This window comes from Phalacrocorax aristotelis, chromosome 1, assembly GCF_949628215.1.
Source record: "Phalacrocorax aristotelis chromosome 1, bGulAri2.1, whole genome shotgun sequence".
Classification (NCBI taxonomy): domain Eukaryota; kingdom Metazoa; phylum Chordata; class Aves; order Suliformes; family Phalacrocoracidae; genus Phalacrocorax; species Phalacrocorax aristotelis.
In genome coordinates, this window is record NC_134276.1 from 158,307,807 (window position 1) to 158,334,855 (window position 27,049).

At 42.9% G+C, this 27,049-nt stretch overlaps 1 protein-coding gene across 1 annotated transcript in view; it reads right to left on the reverse strand.

Annotated features, from left to right (window-relative positions):
- Nucleotides 1–5,699: 5,699 nt before the first annotated feature.
- NUAK1 (NUAK family kinase 1) overlaps nt 5,700–27,049 on the reverse strand; it is a 49,519-nt gene continuing 28,169 nt past the window's right edge. Inside the window, exons 3-7 of the mRNA XM_075075464.1 lie at nt 19,768–19,919; nt 18,399–18,464; nt 11,294–11,413; nt 10,859–10,991; nt 5,700–9,794 (exon numbers count right to left, since the gene is read on the reverse strand). Coding sequence (XP_074931565.1) covers nt 8,641–9,794; nt 10,859–10,991; nt 11,294–11,413; nt 18,399–18,464; nt 19,768–19,919 — 1,625 coding nt within the window. The 3' untranslated portion in view covers nt 5,700–8,640. The remainder of the gene's footprint in view (nt 9,795–10,858; nt 10,992–11,293; nt 11,414–18,398; nt 18,465–19,767; nt 19,920–27,049) is intronic.

Consider the following 27,049-nt stretch of genomic DNA (forward strand, 5'->3'; position numbering starts at 1 on the left):
ATATGCAAATCTTCCTTTCTCTGCATGGCAGAACTTTAACAGAAGCTGTCCCTGATGGCCCCATTCAAGTACATTATAGGCTCTGTCTTTGTACCAGGGATCCCTGGAGGAGCTCTAAGAGCTCTCCCTCTGACTGTTATTAGGCAGGAGTCTATCTTCCATGCAATATTGCACTTCTGCTGCAAACGATGACAAGGTGCAAACTTGAAACTCTTGCAAGCAAACCTAACTGATTGTACTTGCCATGGGAAGAGTATGAGGGAGGCTCCAGTAAATCTACTCCAGTTTTAGAATGGAACACCAGGAGGAAATGGATTTATCCACTTATCTCCAGTGCAAGAAAAGACTATCCCTCTGCTCTTTCACTGAGATGAAATGTAACCCCTACTCTGCCTCATTTTCTGTAAACATAATAGTTTTGTTTCTCCCAGAGTTACCTACCTAATTCTTTGCCAGATCAGGGCCTTAATTTGGAACTCTTAAAAAAATAGTATTTTGGCCCTGGTAAAAAGGAACTCTGATGGCCACTGCAATTATTGCTTCATAGACTAGGTGACTGTTCATGTACTACCTATATGGGCTGTTTGTGCCTTCTCTATTAATGTCAAAGGATGGCAATTTCCATGCTCATCCAGACATGGATTGATCTGCACGCTATTGCCACTGGGCAATATCTGGTGGGATACACTGGGTTAAGACCACTTTAGGAACCTGACCAACAGTACCACTTCACTTCCCTTAGGAGATGGCAGATTTCTCGAACTATAACACAAGCTCTGTGCTGTTCGGAGCTTTGCAAGTGTCTTGTTTGGAAGGGGCTGAGACTCCCTGTCCTGTAAGCAGTACTCCAAGCCACCCAATCCCAAGAAATTAAAAACACTTTGATTTCCTAAAAAAACTCACTACTGATGGTAAATCCTGTTTCAGCTGAAGAATTGTGCATTTTCCCCAAAATCTTCGAAGCAGGCACATACTTACACAACACCCTGGTGTGTCAATGATTTGAAAGACCCCTGCCAGCTAAGGCAATGCTAAAGACTTCAAAGTTACTCGCTTGGAGTATCTCCATTTTGAAATGTCCAGCCTGAGGTCTAGTAAGCCTTATCCTTCTAAGCACCAAGTGACCACGGCTCAGGCTGAGGTCACAGGGAACAGAAGATGGCTATCACTTTCAAAAATTCAGGTGTAGGCAGCTCAAACTGGCGTCTCAGAAACAGATATTTCTGAAACCACTTTCAAAAATTCAGAATTCTTCATAAGGAGAAATCAAATGGTGAGCAAGTGGGACCTGAAGCTATCCCCACTGAATCCAACCAGAATTTCACAGTTATATGAATTTATTTTTTAAGGCTGGATGCTTGTTGGGGTTGGGTCAACATCAGTTTGCACTATTTGGGGATCTAGTACTCAACCATTACCCATTGCCTCGTTCCACTCTGACACAAATTTTTCCTGGGAGCACAAGGGGATTAACTACCTTGGGGTTTCTAAGGGCCAGAGCGGACAGAACATTCCTTGTGGCATTGAGCTGTATGGGAATTTAGCAAACCTCTCTTCTCAGGCAGCAGATCCCTTGTCTCAGGAAATCTTCTGATTAAACTGTCAAGCTCTGGGATGTGCAGCTAAAGAGAACAACAGAGTTTGAAGGAACATTTAAATAAATACTTTTGATAATTCCCAGTGCAGCTGGGATGATGACACACACACTGGTCCTAGCAAGCTCGCCTGACAGGCAGCTAGGGCTTTATGTGTAAATATAAACATATATTTACATATTTCCTAACATCTGTTATGCATTTGTTTTCGCTTCGGTTCTATTTAAAGTATGTCTTGTCCTATTATCTTTGAGGCTGAAATTTGGAGGGGTCTGTTAATAAACTCTCTATTCTGCAGAGCCCAAGACAAACTCTCCTTCTTCCCTAGCTTTTCAGCCTGTTCTTCTACAGCTGTTCCTTGCTTGTATTTCTAAGTGCAATAGTATCTCTCCAGCCTATGAAAGGAGCACAGTTTTCTAAGTGGATTCCTGCTGGGTAGGGTATAATCTCACCACCATCTTCCAGGGATTTATATTCGGTTGGTCTAACCCATTTGTCCTGGCAGCCCAGCCTTTTAATTGTTCCTCAGCATGGTGTCTCTTTCAGAGTACACCCTGCTATTAGCTCAAGGTCCCATCTGCCGTTTCTGCATCCACTGAAGAAAAGTTACCTGACGCAAAGCACCAGAGCTGGAGCCGCTGCTGCAGAACGGGACTGTGCCTTTGGCCGGCGATCCAAACTGCCTCCAAAGCAGAGGCGATGCCAAGGCCAGGGTTAGTGCTGCAAAAGCACCTCATGAGCAAAGTTCAACCCACTGTCCTGACAGGGTATTACGCAGTCTATGAAGCAAAACTGAACAGGACAGCAAATGAGATTTGGACTACACAAGAGAGTGAGGGACATTATTTGTGTTAAATAAATAGGATAAAGTGAAAGGGGAAAGGGCAAAAAGGAAAACGTCAAGGTGGGTCGACGCCAACATTTTCACATGGTCTCTGACAGCAAAGGCTTCAGTGGTGGGTGTGCATTGTGAGACAGCTCAGGCCTGAGTTTTCAGAGATGCTCAGTGTCAAAAAACCCTGAGCTTGCACCAGCAGTAGAGGTGTTTTGCTGAATGAGGAAGTAGGGTGACGTCCTGACCTGCAAGTGCACCCATGGCCACCACCCACAGCTGATTTCCTTATTTTGGTGGCAGTCACCTATCTAACCCCTTCATGGCCCTGGGCTTGGTGCCCTTCTCTGTGTGAGCTCTAAGCCCAGCACGAGTTGGGACGAGGAGCCTTCTGGTGGTGCATAAAACTGTCTTGTAAAATGCTTTTCCAAGTAACAATTAATCATCGGTGCAAATATATGTAATGTCCTTAAAAGTGCAGTGTTCTGTATGGCCAGATGATATGCAAACCAAAGGTTTTTCTGCACTGATGAAATTCCAGGAAATATGGGATGGGGGATAAGGGCTAGAGAGAGACAGCCAGAAACAAAATGCTCAGATCATCTATCCAAAAACGTTGCTTCTCCAGCCAAATTACTCAGTCTTTTATGAGAAAGATGTCTTGGTTTGGCAAGGAGGAAAAGACAGCTCCACCAGACAAGAATGAAAAAAAAAAAAAAAAGCCCTAGTTGAATACTAAATACCATTAATCCAGGGGAAACATGACTTGTTCTCTTCTGTGGTAAAACTTTCAGTTGAAACCCTGAAACCAGTAACCCTGGGACAGGTACTGGGGAGCCTGGGCTGATGCTAGCAAACACTGGAGTTTCTATTGGCTCAATAAAAGCATTCCTGTAGGTTTGCCTCCAGAAGCATCTCATTAAAATGAGATGTGAAACATCAAGATAAATGTTTAACTAAACTGATAAGCTTCTCATGTACACCAAATTTACATGACTATTGGACTTACCCCTTCATTGGACTCGTTATGACTTACCCTGTAGCTATAACTGAGGCTCTGGTGTTGCAAAGTTTATTACACATGCTTATGGATTCCTTAGCAAATTTATCTGTGTATACATTTGTCTGCAATAACTAAAAATGCCATCTATTCACCTCAGTTTAGTGCCTTACTTTCACAGTCCCTGAAGTCTCTAATGGAGACCAGCCTCTTCTGCGAGAAGAGACACAGCTACAAATCAAATGCAAACTTCTACGGCTAGAAACTGTGCTTTGTCACTTTGCTCTGAATTTTGCTTCTTTTGCCAGCACTACGGGATGGCTGTGGGCACCACCGCAGAGGCTGTGACAACACTGGAAGAGAGCTGCTGTGTCGGCACAAGTCCTTTCTCTCTGCACCAGTGATTTGGGGCTGGTGAGCTCTGAGGAGCGGAGTCAGGCTGTCCTGCAAGTTTTTGTGCTGGCTTCCAAGTGCTCTTCTGATACCTGGAAGCATCACTCAGCATCAGGCAGTGCCGCTCATGTGAGCTGGCCCCTGGACAAGCCTACCACTGAAGTGAGAGGGATCCCCAACATTATCATGTGACTCACATCCACAGGCTTCGCAGGATCAGAAACAGAGATTATCGATGAAGTAAAGAAAGGGTTATAATGGACAAGACTATTTGTGGCTGTATAAAAAAAACACTACAGCTTTTGTCTCTCAGTTGTGTAGCTCCCAAGGCTCCTGTCCTGCTTCCTTGCTCCTGTCCTGCCCAATCCATAAAAATTTCAACGAAACCCAAGAAACACTGGAATCCCCATGGAGCAAGCATAAAGAAGATCAGGTCTGGCTATAGACTTACTATGTAACTTCAACTAAGGCATATCACTGTACACTTATCTCCTTTAATAAATAGGAAAAATAGACACCCACCTCCCACCCCACCCCAGAAGTGCATGCTCTCAGAGCTGTACAAACATGTACATAATTACTTCTCAGTGCTTGCCACATACACACACCACATCCAGCCATCCAGAACTTACTTTCTAAAAGTCGTTTTTAAAACAAAACTAATGGTTTGCCCTCAACTTCATTTTCCTAGTGTGTTAGAAAAAATTCATAATTGCTATTACAGAAGAGACTTGCATTACATTTTCCACCACCCAGCACCCACACATTTAGACCTTATTCACCTCAGATACAAGAACAAGTGTGCTGACTTTGAATATATACCTTACAATTTCTGACTCAATTAGCACAGAGCAGCTAACCATTCCCTTTGTTATGTATTAATGGCTGTTTGCCCTTCTGCATTGTTGGCTTTTTCCCTTTTTTCCCACTGGTTGTTAAGTGGTGATATGAATAAATCCAGCACCTACAGCCATGGCTTCTTGCTTTAAAAAGCTCAAGAGAGAAAATGCGTTAGAAAAATGAAAGCATTTTTTGCATGATATCCAAACACTGGATCTTAATCCAAACCGCCTGTAATTTAAAAAGCAGAATATACACCACAGGTATCTTGGCTGGCTGCATCAAGGGTGAAGTTTAATGGTGTCTTGCTCAGAGCCAACGTTAGGACATCGCCAACCATTTTCTTTATTTCAACAAGTCCCCAGCACACACAGCATACCTAACACCCAGTTTCCCTTATGATGCCCACCCGCTTTCCAAGAAAAACAATCTAAAACCTTCTGGTTATCAAGGGGACTCCAAAAAATGAACACTGACTCCCTTTTTCCCCTCTCACCAGCTGATTATACTGACTGCTCAAAGACATCTGACTGAAACTATCCCATATTTGACAGCAGCGGACGGCCACCAGTCTTTTTTGCCCAAACAACCCCTAGATTATACAAACAGGAACATTAAAATTGTTAATAAACTGTCCTTCTCCCTGTCAGAGAAGGGAATGGGCCGTGACCATCTGTGGGCTACAAAGGAGTTGTGCCATGTTTGGTCAGCCAGCCTGCTCCATCTCACCTGCAGCACACCCGGTCCACAAACCTCATTCACCTCCAGTAGGGAAACCCCAGTCAGCTCTTCTTCTCCATCGAACATTTCTGTAGCTAAAAGCTCTGGGTATTTTGCAGTGCCAAACGCTTCGTAGCACAGGAGTCTCTGTGGCCACCCACATTATATTCAAACGCACAAACAAGCCAAGAAGCTTTGCGTAAACAACTTGGTACAATGTGCTGAGACGCTGCTGTATTTCCGCATGACAAGTTCATTACCATTTGGCCTTGGCTTATGCTGATGTACAGTGAAAAAGAAAAGGGAGAGAGAGAGACTCTTCACAGTTACATTAATTTCATTTTATTTAATAAAAAACAGTATCAGATTAAAAATACAAACACTTTGGGTGATTATCCAGCGTTTTCCCCTGTGTGCCTCATAGAGCTCAAACCAACCAAGGATTGGGAGAAAAAAAAAAACAAAAAATAACCCAAAAATAACACCAAACAATTTTGGCTGGAGCTGTAAAATAATGTTGCACCAATTAAATTACACCAAATATATTATTATACCTTTGAAATGGCTTTCAGACCAATAAATAAAAAAAAGACAAATTCAAATAAAAAAAGTCAACTTTGTATTACAAAAAAATTAAATAAAAATCACAACACTAATAATAACAATGTGCAGTCAAGTTTTTTTTTTTTCTTCTCTTCTAGGAATGATAACATGCCAGTAAACATGTAACATGCCAGTAACATGCCAGTAAATCCCTACATAACATTTCCAGTTTGGCAGCAAGCAGTCACTCACTCATTCACATTTGCACACAAGGAGGCAGGCCTGGGCAAAAGCCTCAGGAGACACGAGCGTTCAGGGTGCTCCTCACTTCCCTGCCATGGCCAGCTGAGTTCCCTTCCCTTTGGCCTGAAACCTCTATAAAGCCATTCAAGGTTTAGCACCAGGTCTGCAGGGAAGGTGTCAATCAGTGTAACCCCACTGGCATGATGCTCTGTCATGTCAATGGGACAGCGCTGATTCACACCAGCTGAGGATCTGGCTCATGCTCCCGGGCATGAGTTAAAAGCCGCGGCTGCAAAGCACATCCTTGTTTCTGAAGGGCCATGGAGATTATGTCGAGTTGTTTTAAAATGCGCCACAGCAAACTTTTTAACTAAATACACTGCAAAGTGGGGGTGTTGATTTCAGATGGGCTAAAAGAGCACATGCAGGGCCTGTGAGAAGATGGGACATCTGAATATCATAGAGAGAGGAACATATCTGTCGAGAAATGACCTGCAATTGCCCTTCCTGAGCGAATGGACAGTGAGCCAAATTGCACTTGACCACCTGAGAGCACACCTCTCATAGATTTCATGGTATTGATGCCATTTATTTCAGGGCCAAATTTGGTCCAGTGTTTCACAATAAGTAAAGGTTCTCCATAGAAACAGATTAACTGATTTAGGAAATTCAAGCCATTCATTTTTATGCTAGGCAGCTGATTTTTAGGAGGAACCGGCAGACTCTTAAGTACCATGATACACCGAATAAGGAATCTGCAAGTGAAAAAGCTCCCTGCCCCAGACACCAGCGATTTATGGGGTTATCTCTGATTCCCAGGGCATCCCCAGAGGAACTCTGTTCTGTTTCTTGCACTATCTCTAGGATGTTGGACACAGTGGGCCAAATTCTGCTTTCAGTTCCAGTTACAGGGTAGGAGTGAGAACGGAGCTTGCCCCATGCTCCTCTGCTCTGGATATGAGGGTAGATGTAAGTTTTGCAGCTGTGGATCATTTGACATCATAGGTTGAAACCTGCCACTTACTCGCAACACTGCACCTGCAAGAAAGCCAGGGGTTATGTGCTCACGGAAATGAGACTGAAATGGGCCTTAAGATTCCAGTTTGCCCAGGCCTGACAAACACACAGTGCCTTTCTGACATAGGCTTACATTCAGGTAATCCAGTAGACCCATGTGGTACCTTTACGGGAGTTGAAGCCTTCAGTCTGGGTATTTAGATATGTCTGAGAACACAAACACACACATATCCTTCTTGGTTTTTTCAAATTGGTGTCATTGCACACACAGTACCAGTGACACTATAGAGGCCCACATTTTTATGCTAACTCTGTTATCAAATCTACCATTACAATTTCATCATTCAATTCTTTCTGCTCCATTACTACCTACTTAGAAACATTTTCATTTGGAGAAAGGCAACTTCCCACTAACTTTCTGACCTCTATCCATTTCCTACATGCTACAACCTTTTCCTTACCTAACATTCTGGTCGCAAACTACCTGTTCCCCTCAAATACTACAAGCTAACAGCGAGGTGGCACCATTTGCTGACAGCAACTGAACTCTGGATTGGAGGGTCAGTTAACCTTTGAGACCCTTTGTTAGATCTGTCTTTGTCTGGGCATTCATCTGGCTGGCCATTTTGAAAGAGTCACAAATTGAACACTTGGGTTGAAATGCCTTAAAAGGTCATTTAGCTGTTGATAACGTCTATTGCTTCCAGTTCCCACTACTGTTTCTGTGACTGGCTTTGCTGGTAGGAGTGGTAGTTGGAAATGATTTTAGGGCCTCCTGCTCACCGAAGAACAATGGCTGTGGGAGGGCCAGGTCTGAATGCCTGCTCACTGCTTGTCCACATACGCCTCGTGAGGTTATTCTGGGATGAGCCTCTCAAATTATCTGTCCCAGAACACGTTCAGAACCTCTCAGGTCACCCTGGTGGAAGGGACCATGGTGACCACCTAGCCTGACCTCCTGCATAATGCAAGCCAAAGATTTCCAATGTGCAATGACTGTATCCAGATGAATAACTTCAGGGGGAAATAAAGGCTCTCTTTCTAAAAGACATCCAAATTTGACTTGAAGAATTAAGCTCATCTCTTGATAAAGCTAATCCAATATTAATCACAAACCTCTCAAAATGTGTGACCCTCACTTCCAGTTTTAATTCTGTCTAGCTTTGACTTTGAGCCATCAAATCTTGATGCTTTTGCCTGCTAGATCCTGATGTGCTTTCATCACATATAAAAAGACCAAAGGTTTTTCTCTGGTCAGGTAGGTAATATTTTGAGGACACAAAATTAAAGCAGTGTGAGATTGCTTTGGGGCTACTTCACTAGGAGTTCAGCTAAGTAGGTACCAGTCAGGTCCTTTGAAGCAAAACCTACCATTGTCAGCAAATCAGTGACCTGGCTTACTCCATCATAAAGGTACACAGAAAAACTCCCTTCCCTCCTTTTCCATCTTCCCTCTGCTAGTTGAGCTTGTTGCAGATCTCTAGGGCTTTCTTGTAGACCTGAGTCACATCATCCATGTCTGTGAGAAGGGAAAAACTGCTGTCCCCCAGACGGTTGCGATAACGTTTTAGATACTGTGGCCGTGGGCGGTTCTGAAGTCCTTCGAAGTCTTGGATCTGGAGGAAATTTTCAGCAGAGACACAGCTCCGTATCCTCTGTCTGTTTGGCCTGTTCTCTTGCAAATCCAGCAAATCAAAGGAGTCACTGGACAAAATACTGTCATCACTAATCACGCTGGAAGGACGACTGTAACTTCGAGGTAATGCATCCCCAGGCAGGACCACTTCTTCCATGGCCTCCAGCGTTGGTGTGTCAGGGCTAATCAAAGCAGATTCAGTGCTGCTGGTAGAATACTTGCTGTTATGTTTCAAGATGCCCTTACGCCTGCAGGAATGGCTGTAAGACCCATTTCTGGATGGCTCTGACACCCCTGGAGAAGTGTCACTGTTTACTGTCTCATCATTATTGTCCAATAGTTCAGAAGATTCACTTCGTTCAGGAGAGGAGTAATAGCCGGACTCCCTCTGCTGAGTCTTCTTTAAGATTCCTTTTTTTGGCATTAGTGAAGACTGCTTAGTGCCATATTTGCCTGCTACCTCCCCCTCCACAACACTTTTAATGGCTACACCAGTCCTACACAATTCTTGCTCCAGCTTAAATGCAGAAGGTAACACTGGGCTGACCACGCCTTCAATGAAACCTGCACTGTGAGATCTATGTTCACTGTTGCTCCTTTTCTTCAGGATGCCTTTGGGTCTCTTGGAGGTGGGTTTGGATGCATTTTCAGCTCCTCCTTCCTGGATGGACTGTGCAATGTCATTTTCCTTTTTGGATTTTTTCAGAGACCTTTGTCTCTCTAGTGTGACTTCAGGACCTTTGGGCTTAGAAAGGCACTTCATTTTGGTATCAGTCTCTGGTTGGAGGCCAGTAGAACGGTGATGCCAATCAATGAACCTTGCCAGCAACGGGGACTCAGAGTCCCTCATGGCATCACAGTCACAAACACTACTCTTGTAGCCCCAGTTAACCCACCAGTGGTTGGCAATGTCTTCAATGGTTGCTCGGCGTTCAGGGTTCACCATCAGCATCCATCTGATAAGACCACGAGCATCTATGGACAACAAATGGAATACAAAATACTTAGAATATGGACACGCTTAGGTTTGTCAGTTTAAAATGGAAGTGTGAAGCCAATCAAATGAGCAAAAATAATGCTTCTTACAACAGAGGCGAAAGGGGGAAAGGCTTTGGCCATCAGTCAATGTTGGAAAATGCATTTGAGTACTACTTCTTATCAGAAGAATATGATTCACCCTGGGAAATGTACGCTGGGTTATCAAAGAAATTAATATTTGTACTGCGTAAGTCAGTGATTAGTTCCATATTATTGAAGGAAGTTACCAACCTATCAACTGTAATAATTACAAGACTTAGAGGAAAACAAAGGGGAATTTTGATATTTTAAATTATCTACATGATTTTTTATTTACTTTTTCCATGAACAGTGTAGTCTTCTGTATATTTTAAAGGTATGTTTTCATCAAGAGAGCAAAAAAGGCAGAAAATTGAAAGGGATGGCAAACAAGTGATACAAGATAAACATTCATTTAAATGTATGTTTAAGGCTAGAAGGAGTCATTATAATCAATGACCCGGACTTAGCTGATGCTTTTCTGTCAGGTGACTGCTTAATGTGTTACCCTCTGAGAAGAAGTAAATGTGAACATAGTGGCATTAATTCACATTTTGGCCTGCCTTCTTGGATAAGAGACTGAGTCGCTCTGACCATTCATCTTCTCTCTGCTTGTGATATACCACAGTGTAGCTAGAGGACTGATCTGTACCAGTATCTTGTATCAGTTTACACCTTGTCTGAACAATTCCACTTGCAATAGCTAACAGACCTTCCACTGTCATAGATCTAGTTAAGAGAGCCCATTACAGCTTCCCCAAGGCAATAAAATCTATCTGCTATAAAACTTTAATTTCAAAAGGGCTTTTGGTAAATGCTGTACCCAGATGGGAACCGATAGCCGATATAGTCAGTAGGGGAATGAGATATTTCTTTTCTTCAGCATTCTACTGTGACACCAAAACATGTTGGAAGGGGCTGGGCAAACCCTCCATTATGAAATCCTGTCAGCTCAATACATTGCCCTCACTCCTTTTTTATACCTGAGGTCTGCGTTGGCTCACGATATTCTCCACTGCTGATCTGCCTGATGAGATTTTTGTGATCAAAGCCATCAAAGGGCATCGTTCCATAAACCAGAGTGTAAAGCAATACGCCAAGGGCCCAGCTGTCAACCTGAAATACAGAGATAATGCGTGTGAAGCCCAGGAAAGCTGATCCCCACCCTTCTCCCTGCCATTAGCACCACAAGAGCAGCATCACATCCAGCTGCGCCTACTGATGGGCAAACCAGTATCTAACATCTGATTAACCATAGGCAAAGCCAATGACAGCAAACGAAGCATCCTGAGAACTTTCAGTACAGGAGAGACCAAGCAAACCCACATGTGCAATAACACTAGCATTAAGACTTACCCTTGAGAACATTATCATCAAAGGCATGCCCATACCACCACAAAAAAGCTGACCCTTCTTACCTCTGGGCCCCTGTAAGGTCGTCCATTAACTATTTCAGGGGAAGCATACAGTGGGCTCCCGCAAAAAGTCTGCAGAAACTTGTCTTTGTGATACAGGTTGGAGAGTCCAAAATCAGCAATCTGCAAATAGAATTGCACACGGCATCTGTAGTATTACCAATAACATAATGCAACAAAAAATCCTTTATCAGGAAGGACTTAGCTACACTTGACCCCGCTGTAGGCCAGGGATCTTGACATGGATAATCTCTCAAGTTGCCTGGCCAACCCATTATTCTATGATTTTTTTACTTTTCTCTCTAAAGATCCTCCAGAGAAGGAGATCGGTCCCAAGGTTAAATCCTCCAGATTAAGAACAAGGACGCTTTGGTTCCACTCACAGATAGGTCATCGACTGGCTGCAGAACCATCAGTCAGTAATTCTTTGCAGAATTGCATATGCTTGCAAAGACAATCTCATACTGGGACGCACTGGGCCTGCTGTCCACTGATTGCTCTTCATCTTGTATAATCATTAATACCAAAGGAAAGCAAGCAGAAAGTACTGCACTTCTTATTGCGCACATTCAAGCCAAAAGGCAAGACCTTTAAATCCAACAGGAGGAGTGAGGCAGGAGTGTCACAGGAAAATGAGCATTACAGAAGGAAGTGATTTTTGAAATCCATCTGGAACCTAGCTATGCTTGAAGGAGGGGGAAAGTGAGGCACTCGCTAACTCTTTCAGATTCAGGGACTCCAGCTGAGGTATCTGAGCTGTTGAGCACACGAGACGTCTATCATGAGATAATAAACACAAGTCTGGTTCCTAACTGGAAACAACGGCCCAAATCTGGCTTTCCCAATGCAAACAAAACTTCCCTTGAGACTGTTGGGAATTTTGCCCATGTAGGAATTGCAGGATCAGGTCCAAATATTTTGTTTACTTCAATTCTGTGTTCTTGTTCTTACAAAACAAAAGCTGAGGATAGCAACACTAAATACTCCCACAACCTTTGCATTTCCTTTGTTTCTCTAGCACAAGGCAACACATCTCATTTTTTATCTTGTTTAAAACTGAAAAGCTTCTGTTTCCCAGAGGTACTTTTTATTACTGCCCACTATTGGCATAAGGCATACATAAAAGACATAAAGGACAGGCATAAAAAAAGGTATTATATTTATAAGAGACAGGAGTTTTCTCTGGGTTTTCTTCACCTTATTTGTGTCTTTTCGACCAGAAAGAAATTCAACCCCAGGAATTTTCACTAGAGAAAATTCAAGAAAACAAAAACTGAATGGAAAAGAAAAGGATTTACCAGCAGCATCATTCACTCTTGGATTTCTAATATGCGTATCATCAGTGCCTCTAGTACCTCTTTAATTGCAATGTCTAGTAAACTCTTGGGAGACATAAAGTCTTTGCCTCTACTATCTAAACTCCTACAGCTACACCTAAAAATGTCACAGTCGAGACCAAAATGAACAAAGTTGGTGAATTACAGACAGACGTTCCCAATTTTTTTTTCTTTACCCCAAAATAGAAATATATACACACACTTTATCTAAAACTAGATATAGGTATTGATATATAGATACATTTAGGTTATAAATAAAAACTTTTTTTAAAAATACCATTTTCACAAAATTTTAGAAGTCACAAAGCAAATATGAGATTTCACGCTCCACCCTCTCCTATTTTGACGTTCTGCTTGTGCAGGTGTTCTACTGACAATTTGGACTCATAATATTCTGCTCAAAGAGCAGCTGATTCCTGTTCATTAATGTTAATTCATCTCACCCCGTCCATTCACAGTTTGAATTCACTCAGTCCCCCAAACAGCGTATCATCAACCCACAGCAGAAAATTCAGCCCTTAAATAAACGTGGTTTGTAAAATCTTCATTGTATGGCTGGAATGTCATTGAAAACAGCTGGTGTACAAATGCAGACTGCAAACATATTCTCATGGCTCAGATTGCACTTAATTGCCCTGAATTCCACTTTCTTATCAAGTCACCCTGCCTGGCTTGCAGGAAGTTGGTTTTAAGCCTTATGAAGTGTACCCTGTCAATCAGGGGAAGAATGGGACCATTTCAGTGTTAAAACTTCGTGCTGGTCATTGAGTTTTATTTTAGTTCAGGATGCAGCTAAGACAAGGACAAACACTGCACAGTGTGATTCCTTAAGAAAATACATTCCCTTAACACCATGGAATGTATAAAATGCATGTGGATGTGCATGAATATATATATAGGGATACACATACCATTGTTCACACTAAGAAACTCTCAGGCTTGGGCATTCATGTTTTCATTTTGACCATTCAGGAAAAGAGTATTTATGTTACAGTCCACTCCCATACTCACAGACTGATGTTTATCAGCTTTTCCCATTAAAACTGTCATGCCCCCCCAAAACAAGATTAATAGAAGCCAACATTACTTCATGTTCTTGGCACTTAAATGGAACTAAGGCATCAAGTCAAAAAAACTTCCTAAATTGGGAGGAGTGGGGAAGTGGACTTTTATTCCCCTCACTTCAGGAGGTGTGTTTCATATTTACTGTTAGCTATGATAAACCAGATGTAATCTGTTGTTTAAGTGTGGACTATAAATTCCATGACGTTCGCACTCATAGAGATTGTCAGTTCTGCCCCACTTAAAAATCTACCTCTCTGTACTGTAGACAGAGAAATAATTATGCCTCTTAAAGCAAATGAAACATATGTGCAGTGGGTGAGACTTCCAGCAAGGTAAATCCCAATTACATACACTTACTCTGTATATATGAAACCCTCATGGGTTTTTAGTGGTTAGTCTGATTGGTGTCCCCTTACTGGCCCAAGAGAAAGTGCAGTTAGGATTACGTTACTATTATACTTGCATTTTCTCTCCTTCTATCATTTTGGGATTGATCATACAGTTTACGTCAACCTCTGCTAGACATCTCTTTTAGGTGCAATTCCCAGGCCAGGAGCCGCCACAGCCCTTCTGTGAACAAGAAGGCCCCCTCCATCATACCAGGCTGCATGACACGGGTGTCCCTGGGTGTAAGCTGTGGCACAGGGCAAGGACATGGTATTTGCATAGGCCAGCAAAAGGCACTAATTCCCTGGCTGCCGCACTGGGCAGCAGTTTCTCTCCACCTCCCTGCATGCAGTTTTGGGGATTTCAGCACTGGGAAGAGCTGCAGTGCTTGGGCACATGTGGTCTTCATCAGGCCAAACTGCAGGAGCTATGGGAGAATGGAGGCAGCTACACCCTCACCCTGCTACTAGTTCTTCTAGTAAATTCGTGCTTACAGTGGACCAAAAACTAGCATCCTCGGTTCTTTTAAAACTAATGAAGAGAAGAAGGCACCACCAGAACGCGTTTTTGAAGACCACCACAGGCAGACACCTAAAGCTGTCATGAATCTCTTCCCATAAAGAGCTTTCTAACTCATCAACTCAGGGCAGCTTTCAGTGCCTTGGGGTTGCCTCAGCCCTGCTGCCTGTCTGACCCTGCTCACCTCCAGCTGTGTTAAGATTATGAATGATGATAACGTCTTGATGGGATGAAAATGCCAGCGAGAGGCTGCTCTGCTGCTGCACAGTGGGGGCAGCAGCCGTATCCACCCCTGGGAACCTGGGGCAAGCAGAGGGGGCACCTCCAAGTTACCCAGAGCTGGAGGGTGAAAGGCAGCAAGTGTGGGCAGCTGAAAGGAGAACAGAGTAAATTTTAAGGTCAGCTGTGCTGTTAGCAGCTGGCACGTGAATGTGAGTAAGGAGAGGCTTGTACATTCTGCAGAAACCCTGATTTTATCACTGCATTATTTCTTTAAAGAATATGGCACCATGAACAAGGTAAAAAAGCAAATAACATTTTTCCACCCTGGGAGGCTGCAGCGCCTTTGTGAGGTTTAGCTCTAGGGTTGTGCCCCACTGCTGACCTCCGCAGACAGGCTAGCTCCCACAAGAAACATTCACACTTGGGGTTTCTGCTAGATAGTTGGGTGCATATCTGGGGACCAAGGCAAGGTACTGTTTGATTAATTGGCTGGATGAACTTCTTGTACCCCATAGATCTGCATGCATGTTCAGTATCAACAAGTGTTTAAAACTAATTTTATTCGCTTGTGTTTGTTGCATTTACATGTTTCAAGTAATAGTTTGCAGGAAATACTATTGCATACACCAAGTCCCTGAAAAATATAATTATATACCACAGATCAGATCACTTTCTTCCCCTAATCACCCTCTACCTCTAGCCTGTGGACCTGCAGAACTCTTCAAAACATGTCATTTTTTTGACAGTTTTCAGACACTGGTGTTTCCTAGTTGCTCCAACACAGGACTCTGTTTCCAGAGACTTTTCCTCACTGTTGTAACTCTTAAAAAAAAAAAAAAAAGCCGATTACGGATACATATGCTGCTTCATGACCTTCATTTAATTAGCTAAAATTTAAGAATGGTTTCCAAGTTAGTGTGGTATCATGTAAAACGGCTTGGGGCCCTTTTAGGTCAGATAATTTCTAATGGATTACTTGTCCTCTTTATTTCCTGTTATAAACGTATTGCTTAAGTTGCTATACATGGATCTATTTTTACAATATCTTATTTTTACTTCACATTACTGTGACATGTCTGTGTATATCATAATGTATAGATCACTGGCTTCTTCGGAACCATGTATTTAATTACACGTTGCACCCAAGAACAAAGGATTTCCTTTCATTTTCTCATTCTTCAAATCAAACTGCCAATTTTGTAAGTGGTTTGTAATCCACTGAATGAAATATAAATACTGGGAAAGTACAGATGAGACTATCACTCCATTTCTAGAAAATGCCTTCCACTGCATATTTGAAGCCATCAATCAGTACCAAACCCCAAACTGAATATTTCTCTTTTTCTGCCTGAATAAACCATATATAAATACTCTCAGAATGAGGACCTGATAACTTTACTCCTAATAAATAATTTACAGCTCCATATGTGTTTCCTTGCCAACGGTTACTGTTTAGCAAAACAAAGAAAAAGGGGAAAGTAAAATTCTGTGCAAGTAACATAGAAACCACAGTAACATATTCAAAGCTTCAGCATCAGGGAAATAGTGGCAGTGTGCTTAACATCAAGTATTCAAAGCCAATCTTAGTCACCAGGTGTAAAAAAAAGACAGTGGAGAGAAAAAGGAAAACAATACAAAAAGAAATCTCTTGAAGTAAGTCAAATACAAACACTACTGATAGTGAGATGTAGAAAATTTAAACTGCTTCCCAAGCTCAATCTATATTTTAGCTTCATTTTCACCCCTTGCAGAAATAGTTACCAGGGGACAACAAGGAGCTTGCAGCCACCTACCCACGCTGTGGCAGCCTTGCCCACTCAGAGATGTGCCTTATGGCTTGCAGAGTAGTAACTGAGGAGAGGATGGAAATATGCAAAATACCTACACGGCAGCTTAAACACAGCCCAGTTCAGAAAAGAGCAGCCTTCAAGAAAGACGTCAAAATGATTGGGAGGGATGTGGGGAGTTGCAGCTACCCGAATTTCTCCCACAGCAGTGCCACTCGCTACGGCAGCTGAAATGCCTCTGTGGTTCTGAAGCCCCTGGGTCACCTCCATGGTCTGGTGGTGAACACAACACTACCCGTCCCTGCCCCATCCTCCCGCTCTCCCCACAGGACGGTTAGACTCTCATAAAGAAGAGAGGGGAGGGAGCGCAGCCTTCTGACAAAGCACAGCTCCCCGGAGGCTTGGGGAAGTGATTGGTTTTGCATATGAGGGCCACAGTGCAGAGATCCAGGCCACCGCAGCTAGCAAATTCCCCAAATTCCTCTTTTCTCTCAAGAATTCTCTGATTAGCTGGGAAGATGGTTTGGCATGTAATGCGGAAAGAAAGGTCATCCTGCCTGCGGAAGCCTGTTTCGTATACAATGTCCTAGAAAGGCTACTTTTTGTTTTCAGCGCTGCTGAGAACAGCTTGAGCTGCTGCAGCCAGTGTCCCTGTAGGAACAGGAGTGGTGAGGTTCGCTCTAACACTGTATGTTAACAGCAAAACATCCAAGTATTGCATTGGATGGGCCTTCTGTAAAAGCCTATTTTTAGAAGCCACATATTTATGTGCCTTTGATCCACTAGTTGATCCAAGTTAGCTTCTGTCATCAGCATTACACAGATGGCAGCTACCATATGTTACTTTCCATTTCCATTGCACATCAGCTTAAAATGAAGACAATCTCTCCAGCATGCAGCACCGAAGGCAGTGCGTGCAGCCCTATGGCTTTCAGTGGAGTCAAAATGAAGATCCAGGCTATTTAGATACTTGGCTACACAGGGAGTTCCTCCTTTTGCTTTGCTAATTAAGCAAGGATGCCCACGCATCAGCAGAAACTCTTTGGCATCCCTCCCTCTGTTTGCCCTTAGATGAGGGCACCCAGCCACCCTCACATCCAGCTACCCAGGGAGGAACAAAGCTGAAAGTGAAACAGGTTCAGCCACCTTGAAACTACACTCATCTGTGCATGATTTATCCTTGTGCTACAGCTATTAGGAAAAAAAAAAAGAAGGGCAAAAAGGTCATTCCCATGCTTTCACTGGGGAGAAATGACATGGAAACGACATCACTGACATCACTATCCAAAGTGTACGTTTGTGTCTGGAGTTCCAAGGCCATTTCCTAATGAAGCACATGTGCTTTACTAGGTTTATTTTGAAACTCTGTTTGCTTATTTTCCAGCCATGATCAAAAGGACATTCAGAGTGTTCTGTAGGAGGCACTTGAACCCTTAGACCAGGAGAGCTTTTTCCTAGCCCCAGCAGCAGCCAGCAATAATATCACTTGTACAATAACCCGACTGCATGGAGTGCTCTGCTGTTTCCTAACAGTAAATAGATGTGGCTTTGGGCATCGTGGCCCATGGGTGGCAGGATAGGACCTTCTCCCCCAGATTATGCAAAGCTTCATTTAGCGTGTATGACTAGTCACCAGTGGTGCTCCTTCCCCAACCTCCAAACCCCTGAGCCTCTTGCCAGATGCTGTTGCTTAGTAGCTGTTGCCATAACACTGGCTCTTCTAATACCTTGGACAAAAATGTTACAAAAAAATGCAAATCCATTCTGAGAAGCTGAGAAAAAGAATCTTACCTTAATATTAAAATTGTCATCAAGAAGGATGTTTTCCAATTTTAGGTCCCTGTGGACAACACCATTCTGAAACAAGGAAGAAAAAAAAAAGGGGGAAGAACATGAGAAAATATCAGGAAAATTAAAGGTGAGCTGGCAGGGTGGTCTTTGCATCTACATTTCAGGGCTGACTTCACTGTCATAACACTCACGGCCCAGTGACTAGTGACAGGCGATGCATTAGTCACTTGGTGTGTGGTTAAGGGAAGAATGACTGGAATCCGTCCTCCCACAAAGCTTCTAAAACAGCAGGGGGGGTGGGGGGCTAGGGGGTGTCTTTTTGGAACTTAATTCCAGCCCAGATCCTGCCCCCACTGTGTGAAAGCAATATATTCTTCCCAGGCACCAGAAAACAATATCTGTCAATGACGTTAGTCCTTACAAAAGCCCTCCTTCCTTCAATGTGCAGCCACGTGAATTGGGGGAGTTATAATCCTAAAGGACTGTAAATGTTAGGGATGGAAGCAAACAAGCTGGGTTTAGGTCAGAGCCTTCTTTAAAGAAATTTGGGAAAAATTAACTGCACAGGGAAGGGTGCTGCATCTTTTTAGCACTGTGCAGTGAGAACTTCGAAAATGACCCGTTTATCAGAATTCAAGTGGAGATCAAAGTATTTAAGAATTCAAATAAAAAACTGTGTTAGCTGCACATTGCCTTTAGCCTCATGCAAGTTTTGGCTCTATGTAGTTGGTTCATAAGCAAGGATAAAAGGCCCATGGCAACAGCCAGTCAGCTACCTTGGGTTTAATTGCTTAAATTATCGGTCTAGTGGGTACCATGATGGATGAAGTCATTAGCAAAGGGTATCTTTCTAGTGTTCCTGCTACACCTGGAAACGTTACTTTTGCCTGTCTGGAATGAGTACATGCTAAAGCTCATACACAAACTCTCATACCTTTCCCTGGGCTTTTTTTCTTTCATATATTTTATCTCCTATTCTAAAGTTGTTCACTTGCATATTCTAAATGCAAACTCTAAGTTGTCTGAATGTATTAATATTAATGTTGTAGAAGTCCTATGATATGCCTTTTCTAGTTTATGTTGTTAATTATTTTTTTTAATGTCAGGAGAATTATTTCCAAGGCAAAAATGCAACGTAGGGCTAATGTAAGGGAGTGGCTGGTATCTGCCACAACACAGGAAAACATCCTTAGTCTTTAAAAACAGGCAGTGAACTACTGTAGCACTTTTAATGAAGATCTCCTGTTGTACTGATACGATCATATCCTGTCATACTTAACGAATGCTGTTGCCTCAGACATGCTTTGAAATACATAAGTCACTACTCAGCCTTCAAATTGCATTTTTTAACATCGAATCCTTTGCTCACCTTGTGGCAGTAATGTACAGCAGAGACTATCTGTCGAAAGAAGTGTCTTGTCTCTCTTTCGCTCAGTCGCCGTCTCTCACTGATGTAATCATACAACTCTCCTTTACTTGCATACTCCATGATGATCACAATCTTATCTTTATTTTCAAACACTGCACAGGATTAAAAAAAAAACAAACCACACCACCGTTGATTCAATACATTTGAAAACTGACACTTTAAAGGGTGAAGAAGACTTAGGATGACTGAACACATCCTATGTCATCACTGGAGAGATTTACTACCAACCCCACTGCAAAAAGCAAGCTCCAAAGCTAAATTTTTGCAGGGGAAGATTACAACATTTCAGACCAAGAGAAGGATGTTGAGGCTATCTTCACTTTGATATGGCTATGTAGAAGGAGGTCTTTACCTCTATAATATGGGGTCACAGGCGGCAAAGTCAACTTAATCCTAATGAGTTGAGGTGAGGTGGACACTTGTGTCCACGACATCTGAATACTAACCCCAGCTCCAGCAGGGACTACCTCTTACCAGTAGTCCTCTTGAGGCCAGAGGACAGAAGGAAATAGCAGCTATCACATCATTTGGAAAGAGTTAATAGAAGGCATAATAAACCCTGTCTTCAGTGACTAACTGATACAGAATTGCCATTTGGCTTACAACGATGGTTGGCTTTCACCTACCATCAAAATCCAACAAGTCAATTAATGCATGTGTCCTCTTCCAGCACAACTCTGTGTGTGGTGGGCACAGACACCTGAGCTAGCAGCGGCAGCAACATCTCTGGAGCTGTACAGCTCTTGTCAGTAGGGCTCTGCACCCCGTCTCACGCACCCAACCCATCCTTGAGCTTACTTATCTCCTGCCTCTGCCGCATGTCCCATTGCATGCTGTAGATACGTTCTTTGCCACTTGCACAGAGCTGGCAGCAATGCGCAACTCCCACGTAAGCAGTGCAAGGAACATTCATCTAATACACGTCACAACTTAACTGTTCTTTGGGGCTGAGGGTACTCTGTGCCACATGCTGTCAAGGACTTCACTGAGAGTTGCAGATAACTAAACACTTAGTCTAGTAAAGCAGGCTGTGAGTAGTCTCAAATTGCCATAATGCCCTGGCTGCTAAATAGTTTTTCCCTTCTGACACCAAAAATCCACTGCAACCCACTGGAAACTGACTGCACCTGCTGTAAATAACCACTGCTCATATTAAAACATGGTGATTTTCCTTCTCTTTTTATCTGTGGCAGTAGCCTGATGAGGCCAGGTCATGCTGGCAGCAAAGCATCTGCAAATTAATGAAGCTATAGGGGTTATTACAAATGGGTGCTAGTTTTGACCAGCCCTACTGGAATGATACCTTCCTACATCTCTTTAGTAAAGCTCAGGAGTAGCCCTTACAGTTTTTCTAAAAAAAAACAGCTTCAGCTTTTGCAGTGAAATGTGAAGCTGACTCTCTCAACATGCAGATATTTGCTGCTCTTAGGCTTTGTCTCATGTCCTCTCACACCTTGTCACTCAAGTCTACAAGCCAAAGCCTCTGCAGTTCACTCTAACACCCCTGAACTCCAGCCAAACAACTCTGATAAAAGGGAGAGTGAACAGCCAGATAAAATTGGCAGCTTCCTTGTCTGCTGGCCTCACTGTACCCCGAAGCAGAGGCTCCTGCCAGTGATTACATCCTATGTGCATCCTCATTAGCAATAAACTTCGGAAACTGGAAGGGCCGTCTCTGGATGGATTGTACTTACAGTATCCTCTCCAAGAATGACAGACTGATATTGTCTGGGAAAAACTGAATATGCCCTGTGTCATATAGGGAAGTGCCGTGATGTGCTACCAATAAAGCAGTAACGCACACGTGCACTTCTCTGAGCTTGGAAAGGGTTGTTAGATACAGGGTTGTTTGGGGAGGCAAAAAGAAACAGTTTCAGCAAGCTGAGATAAGCCACTAAAAATGCTCTTATTTAAGAGATTTGATTTAAAATAAAAAAAAAGAAAAACAAGCCAACCCCAAAAACAGTCATCCTCCACACAAAAAAACCCCAGCTGATTCAATGAGTTACGGGTTACTATATCAGGCACATATAGAGGAAGTCACCACATGGCACCCCTGATCTCAGTGGACTCTCACAGGAGCGCACACTCCAAGCAGTACCAGCCAAGGACCACCCTGAGCTCAGGGGCATGTTTGCCTCACCAGAGGGGCACAGATGGGGGTGAAGGGGCCCTCGGCTCCCCTAACTGCTGATGCCCTACCAGGTATTCAGTGCTAACAATGACAATAAGAGCAGTAACAGCCCTGCTATGACGGGGCGTTCTTCCAGACAGTGTTTTTATTAAAGTTTTGCCTTCATTGCTCAGTCATGAGAGCTTTCCTAAATCCTCCTTGATGTTCTGAAGTTTTAAATTCCCAAATCTGACTTTTCTGGACTAAAATTTGCCATATTAACACAAGTCCTGATCCAGACATATTTTCCTGCATTTCTACAGAAATTAAGTGGAAAGCACTTGGTTTGGAGTAATGTGCATTTAAAAGTACTTTCCATTTAAAATTTTCTCTTATGCCCTCTAGGAAACTGAGTCAATACCTTAAAATTTAATTTAGGAAAGCATAAATCACTGTTCCAAACTTTGAATTTTTGTCACAAAACCACACTAGAATCAATGAGAGTAGAAGCACCCCAGTAACTCAGTTTCAGTTTACCAGTACACTCATGACAAATTGGCACATCTTTTTCTTCCCAAGGGAGTATTATGAGAAGGACACTACCCTTGGCATTACAGAGGCCTCCTCAGCATCATCACAGCTGAACGATTACAGAAATGAACAGCAATTGATCTCTTCATCAAGGAGCAGAGATGAATGGAGAATCTTTTTTTTTTCCAGGGAGATGGGAGGTATTTTTTACAACTGTATCATTTCAGTTTAGAGCACCTCCATCACATCAGCTGAATCTCATGAGAGTACATGCAGCTACTTTCCTGCAGAGAGGGAGCTGAACAGTAGACATAAACATCTTAAATGGGAGCTGCCACTGAAGGAGCAGGGAGTGGAAAGGCAGTAGGATTTATGTCTATACACACACACACACAATCTTAAAGAGGAATTTATTGGTCAAAACAATCAGGCACGTGACAAGGTGGTATTCTGGCAAGTCTCAGACTATCAGCCATGTACACCACTAATTTTCACAGCAGCAGTTAGGATGCCAGGCAGGCTTCACACAGACACTTCTGAATTTCCCTTCTGAGCACAGTATGTAGTTTTATAAACATATGCTCCAAGAAAGCATTGTGGCCAGCGGCTGGGGGAAGAGAGAAGGGCATTAATTAAAGGTTGGATTGACTTACTGCAAATAATAATGAGGTAATAAATATACTGCCCTGTTAACACCTGGGCCGTAACCTGCAGGCTGATGACGGACGGATTGCCTCCATATAGCTTCTGGCCCTGCTTGGTTCACTCTTTGTTTTCATTGTGGATGATTTATTACCTGCCATCCTACTGCATATTCATTCTGAAACTCACCCCCGCCTACAAGTGTGCCTGAAGCCTGGCTGCAGCTACCGCCGATGGAGAAGCACGGCTTCGTCAGGATACTGCACCCCAGGAATGCCCCGCAGCTCATTGTTGATGGGACAGCCATGTTTTACAAGCCTGCTCCTCAACCCTGACCAAGGCCAAGGGAAGGAGGGAGGTTATGTATAAGAGGGGTGGGGCTGCTCTTGCTTCTTTCAAACCATCAATACTCTGCAAACAGCTGGCCAAATAAGATAAGTGGAGAACTGTCAGTACCAACACCTAGAACATGGTAGCAAGAGAGATAGACTGTCAATCACAAATCAAGAGTCAGGCATTGCTTAGATACGAGGCATGAGCTCCACATATTAGAGAAGTGTTTGCTACAAGCTGTGTCATTTATTTCTGAGCTACTGTGTTTATTTCCACCACTCTGCAAGCTGAGTTACACTGAGAGAGCTGCAAGAAGAGCTCAGTGTGGTGGGAGGGCTGCCGCACTATCTCAGCCATAGCGCTCAAGCAGTGCAGGGCAGTGGTTGCAAAACGATAGCGCTCCTTTGCAGACAGAGCCTGCAGGATGAAGGACTGACTTCTGAGACAGCTATGCTTCCACCTGGCCAGAGGGGAGGAGTGAGGGACAGCACTGTGAGAGCACATCAGGAACCAGGGAGCAGGAACGGGATGTACCACAAGGTGCAAGGAACGATGTGATTGTATCCCCAGGAGATAGGCAAGAGTACTGTGTTAATGTACTAAGAGATGGGTCACAGCAACATGGAGAAACAGCATTTTCTAGGGGGCTACAAGCTTGCTTGGACTTGGTCTGTTTACCACAAGAGCCTTAGCAGAGGCTAAGAGCAGCACTCTACCCAAGCAGCAAGGGATGCTTAAGATGCAGCGGTCAAAGAAAGATTTCTTACAGCTTTTCTTTAAACTCCCCCCTTAAAGCTAACGTGTTTGTTTGTTTGTTTGTTTGTTTGTTTGTTTGTTTGTTTGTTTGTTTAAAAAATGACAGAAAGAAAGTTCTATACTTCTAGGCTGATAATTGAAACCAAACCTGCTGGCTTCAAAGCTCATTGAAGAATATAAACGTGAAACTTCACTTCTCACTACCAAAGACATATCTGAGACAAAGTACATTCTGTAACATCAACAACCTCTCTTTCACAGGCTGTTCTACTATAGCAATAGTTCTTGGATATAATCTCTCCACTTATTTATATTTAGAGACCGTTAAATGATGAACTCAGCTTCTACCTACAGCTTTCCATTTTCCAAATAGCACTGGCTGTGGAGGGACCTCTTGCTGATCAGCACTCTTCTTTTCTTTTCAACCTTGCTGCTAAATTCTTCCCTTTAGCGACACCTAAGTCATCTCCGCTGAAACTCCACGGGACAAGATTGACACTGATGAACATACTCAGTATCCCTCTTAAATGCTAAGATGGACTTCCCCCTAAAAGTGTTGAAAGCCCACACAGGCATGGTTTTGCAAACATCAGTCAGAAAGATTTAACAATACATTGTACACCTCTCTATTAGGACAGTTTTCTTTTGACTTCTTTACTACCAAATTCAAAAAGCAAAACAAAGCAGAAGGCTTTTGCACTTCCTCCAAGCTTGCAGGATGCTAAACTCAGAGTGGGTGCCGAAGGGGGTGGATTCCCCCCCCCTTAATGGACTACCTCCTTGTGGGCTGATTCCATTTGGTTTACATGTAACCCTGGGGTAAGGATTTTAGTTTGTTAGTTTAAGAGGGGCGGCCAATCTCTTCGCACTGGAACCATCTGAATTCTCCTCATGCCTTTGCTCTCTATCAGAGCAATCTCCTAAATTAGTTCCAGTATGTTGACATTCCTTCCATCTGGTGTCTTTCCATTCAGCGGTATTTTTATTACTCTCCTAACAGCCGCAGACAGAAGTACCTTTCCACTGCTACAAAATGCTCTTTTATTAAAGGTCAGCCAAATCAAAAGAACAAGCAAGTTTGTTTTTAATTTTGGAGATGCAGACTAGAATAACCTTTTCATTCAGAAAAGTCATGTATGACCCAATTACCTCACTTGTGTAATAAGGTTCGAATTATTCTTCAGAAAGATATGTGAGTACTGAAGAGTGTTTTTTACCTTAGAAATTCAGCCTGATGTGCCTTCTCTGCTCTTGACTGCTTTGAAAGCTTTATAGCCCCTTGGTGTATTTTTTTTATTTTGGTGGTTGTTGTTATTATTATTATTTTATGACTTTTTTTTAATAGAGCATACAGCAGACATGAAAATATCCAAGGTCCAATGTAGAAAACCACTTGTATGCATATGCATACATTTATGCATACGATTAATTATAATTGAAGATAGCGAGATATAAAGTATGTGTTTTAAAATTAAGCTTGTGTTAAATTATCTTCCTGAATTATAGCCTTATTCAGCGGAACTGCATCCCTTCCTAAATGAAAGGAATGTAGTTAAGATCCTACAATAGTCATTTTAAATCAGACAGCATGCTAGAATTTACTCCCCAGTGAGGAGATTAAATCAGAACGAGAACCATTATCCTTGCCAAGGTTGTATCGCAGAGAATGAGACTGAGGATATGCATATTTTGATGGTCTACTCTTTAAAAATGAAGGAAAAATGAGAGTTGCTAATCGGCCACAATAACAGATTACACTAATTGTCTTTTGTTTCAGCAAAGAATACAAGACCTAATTCCCCCCCCTTTTTTTTTTAATTATTACAAACTGCTGAGGAACTTCAGACAAGCAAACATTTATATTGCAGTGGGAGGACTGTGTAAATAGAAAGACAGAAATAAATTTCATCATTGCTTGCAATCATTTTGACATCTGAATTGGACCTGCCAGTGATCTCACCCATTTGAGTTCATGGCATGTCCGACAAAGTGTTGTTTAGACTATCACCCTGAAGGACAGGAAATTCATAAAGGTGGGGTATGGTAACTAAAGAGTTAAGTTTGTTTATACTTGTTTCATTACTATTGCCAGACTCTTGAAATATTACTTTATGTTCTTGGACATTATCAACTGAGAACAATGGGAGTAAAGTACTCGAAGGTCAAAAGCCTACAGAATTAGAGGAAATCAATTAGAAATGTGGTTAAACAGGCTGAAGTACTTTCTCTTGGCTAAATAAAAAAAAAAGAATCATTCCAGCTTTCCAACTTTCATCATTCTCATTTAAAGACCAGTTGTTCACGTGATGTTTTAAGGGACTTTTGACTTTTTCAGGTGTTTTGCACAGAAGGGATGAAGTCACTAGGCACCAAAGTTTGTTTCAATTACAGAGGCTGGAATTGCCTCCACAGCACTGCCAGCCTGGGACACATAACTCTGTTCTGTCCACGCACAAACCTGCCAACGGTGCAAGCTGCCACCTCAGCTCCCGGCTGCCTGCCACATCCAGGGGTGCTCATCGCAGCTGACAGTGGGGGACACTTGCCCGAGCTGGCGCTGCTGGGGGGGACACAGCTTGTCGGCAATGGCTCCTGTCCCCGCACCTTGCTGGCTGCCACCCAGGCAGCTGTTTGGCAACGCGGCTGCTTTCGCTGTTGACGTGGTGACTTGACTGACACAACTGAAGGAGCCCTGTGTTGGAGACAGGCCTATGTGTGTCTGAATCACCAAGTGTGTATTTGTTTTTTATTGCATGAAGTCTGGCTCAAAGCGTGAGACTGAACATGTATTTGGCATCATGAAATACTATGCCACCACCTTTACACACAGTCAGATTTTCTTCCATT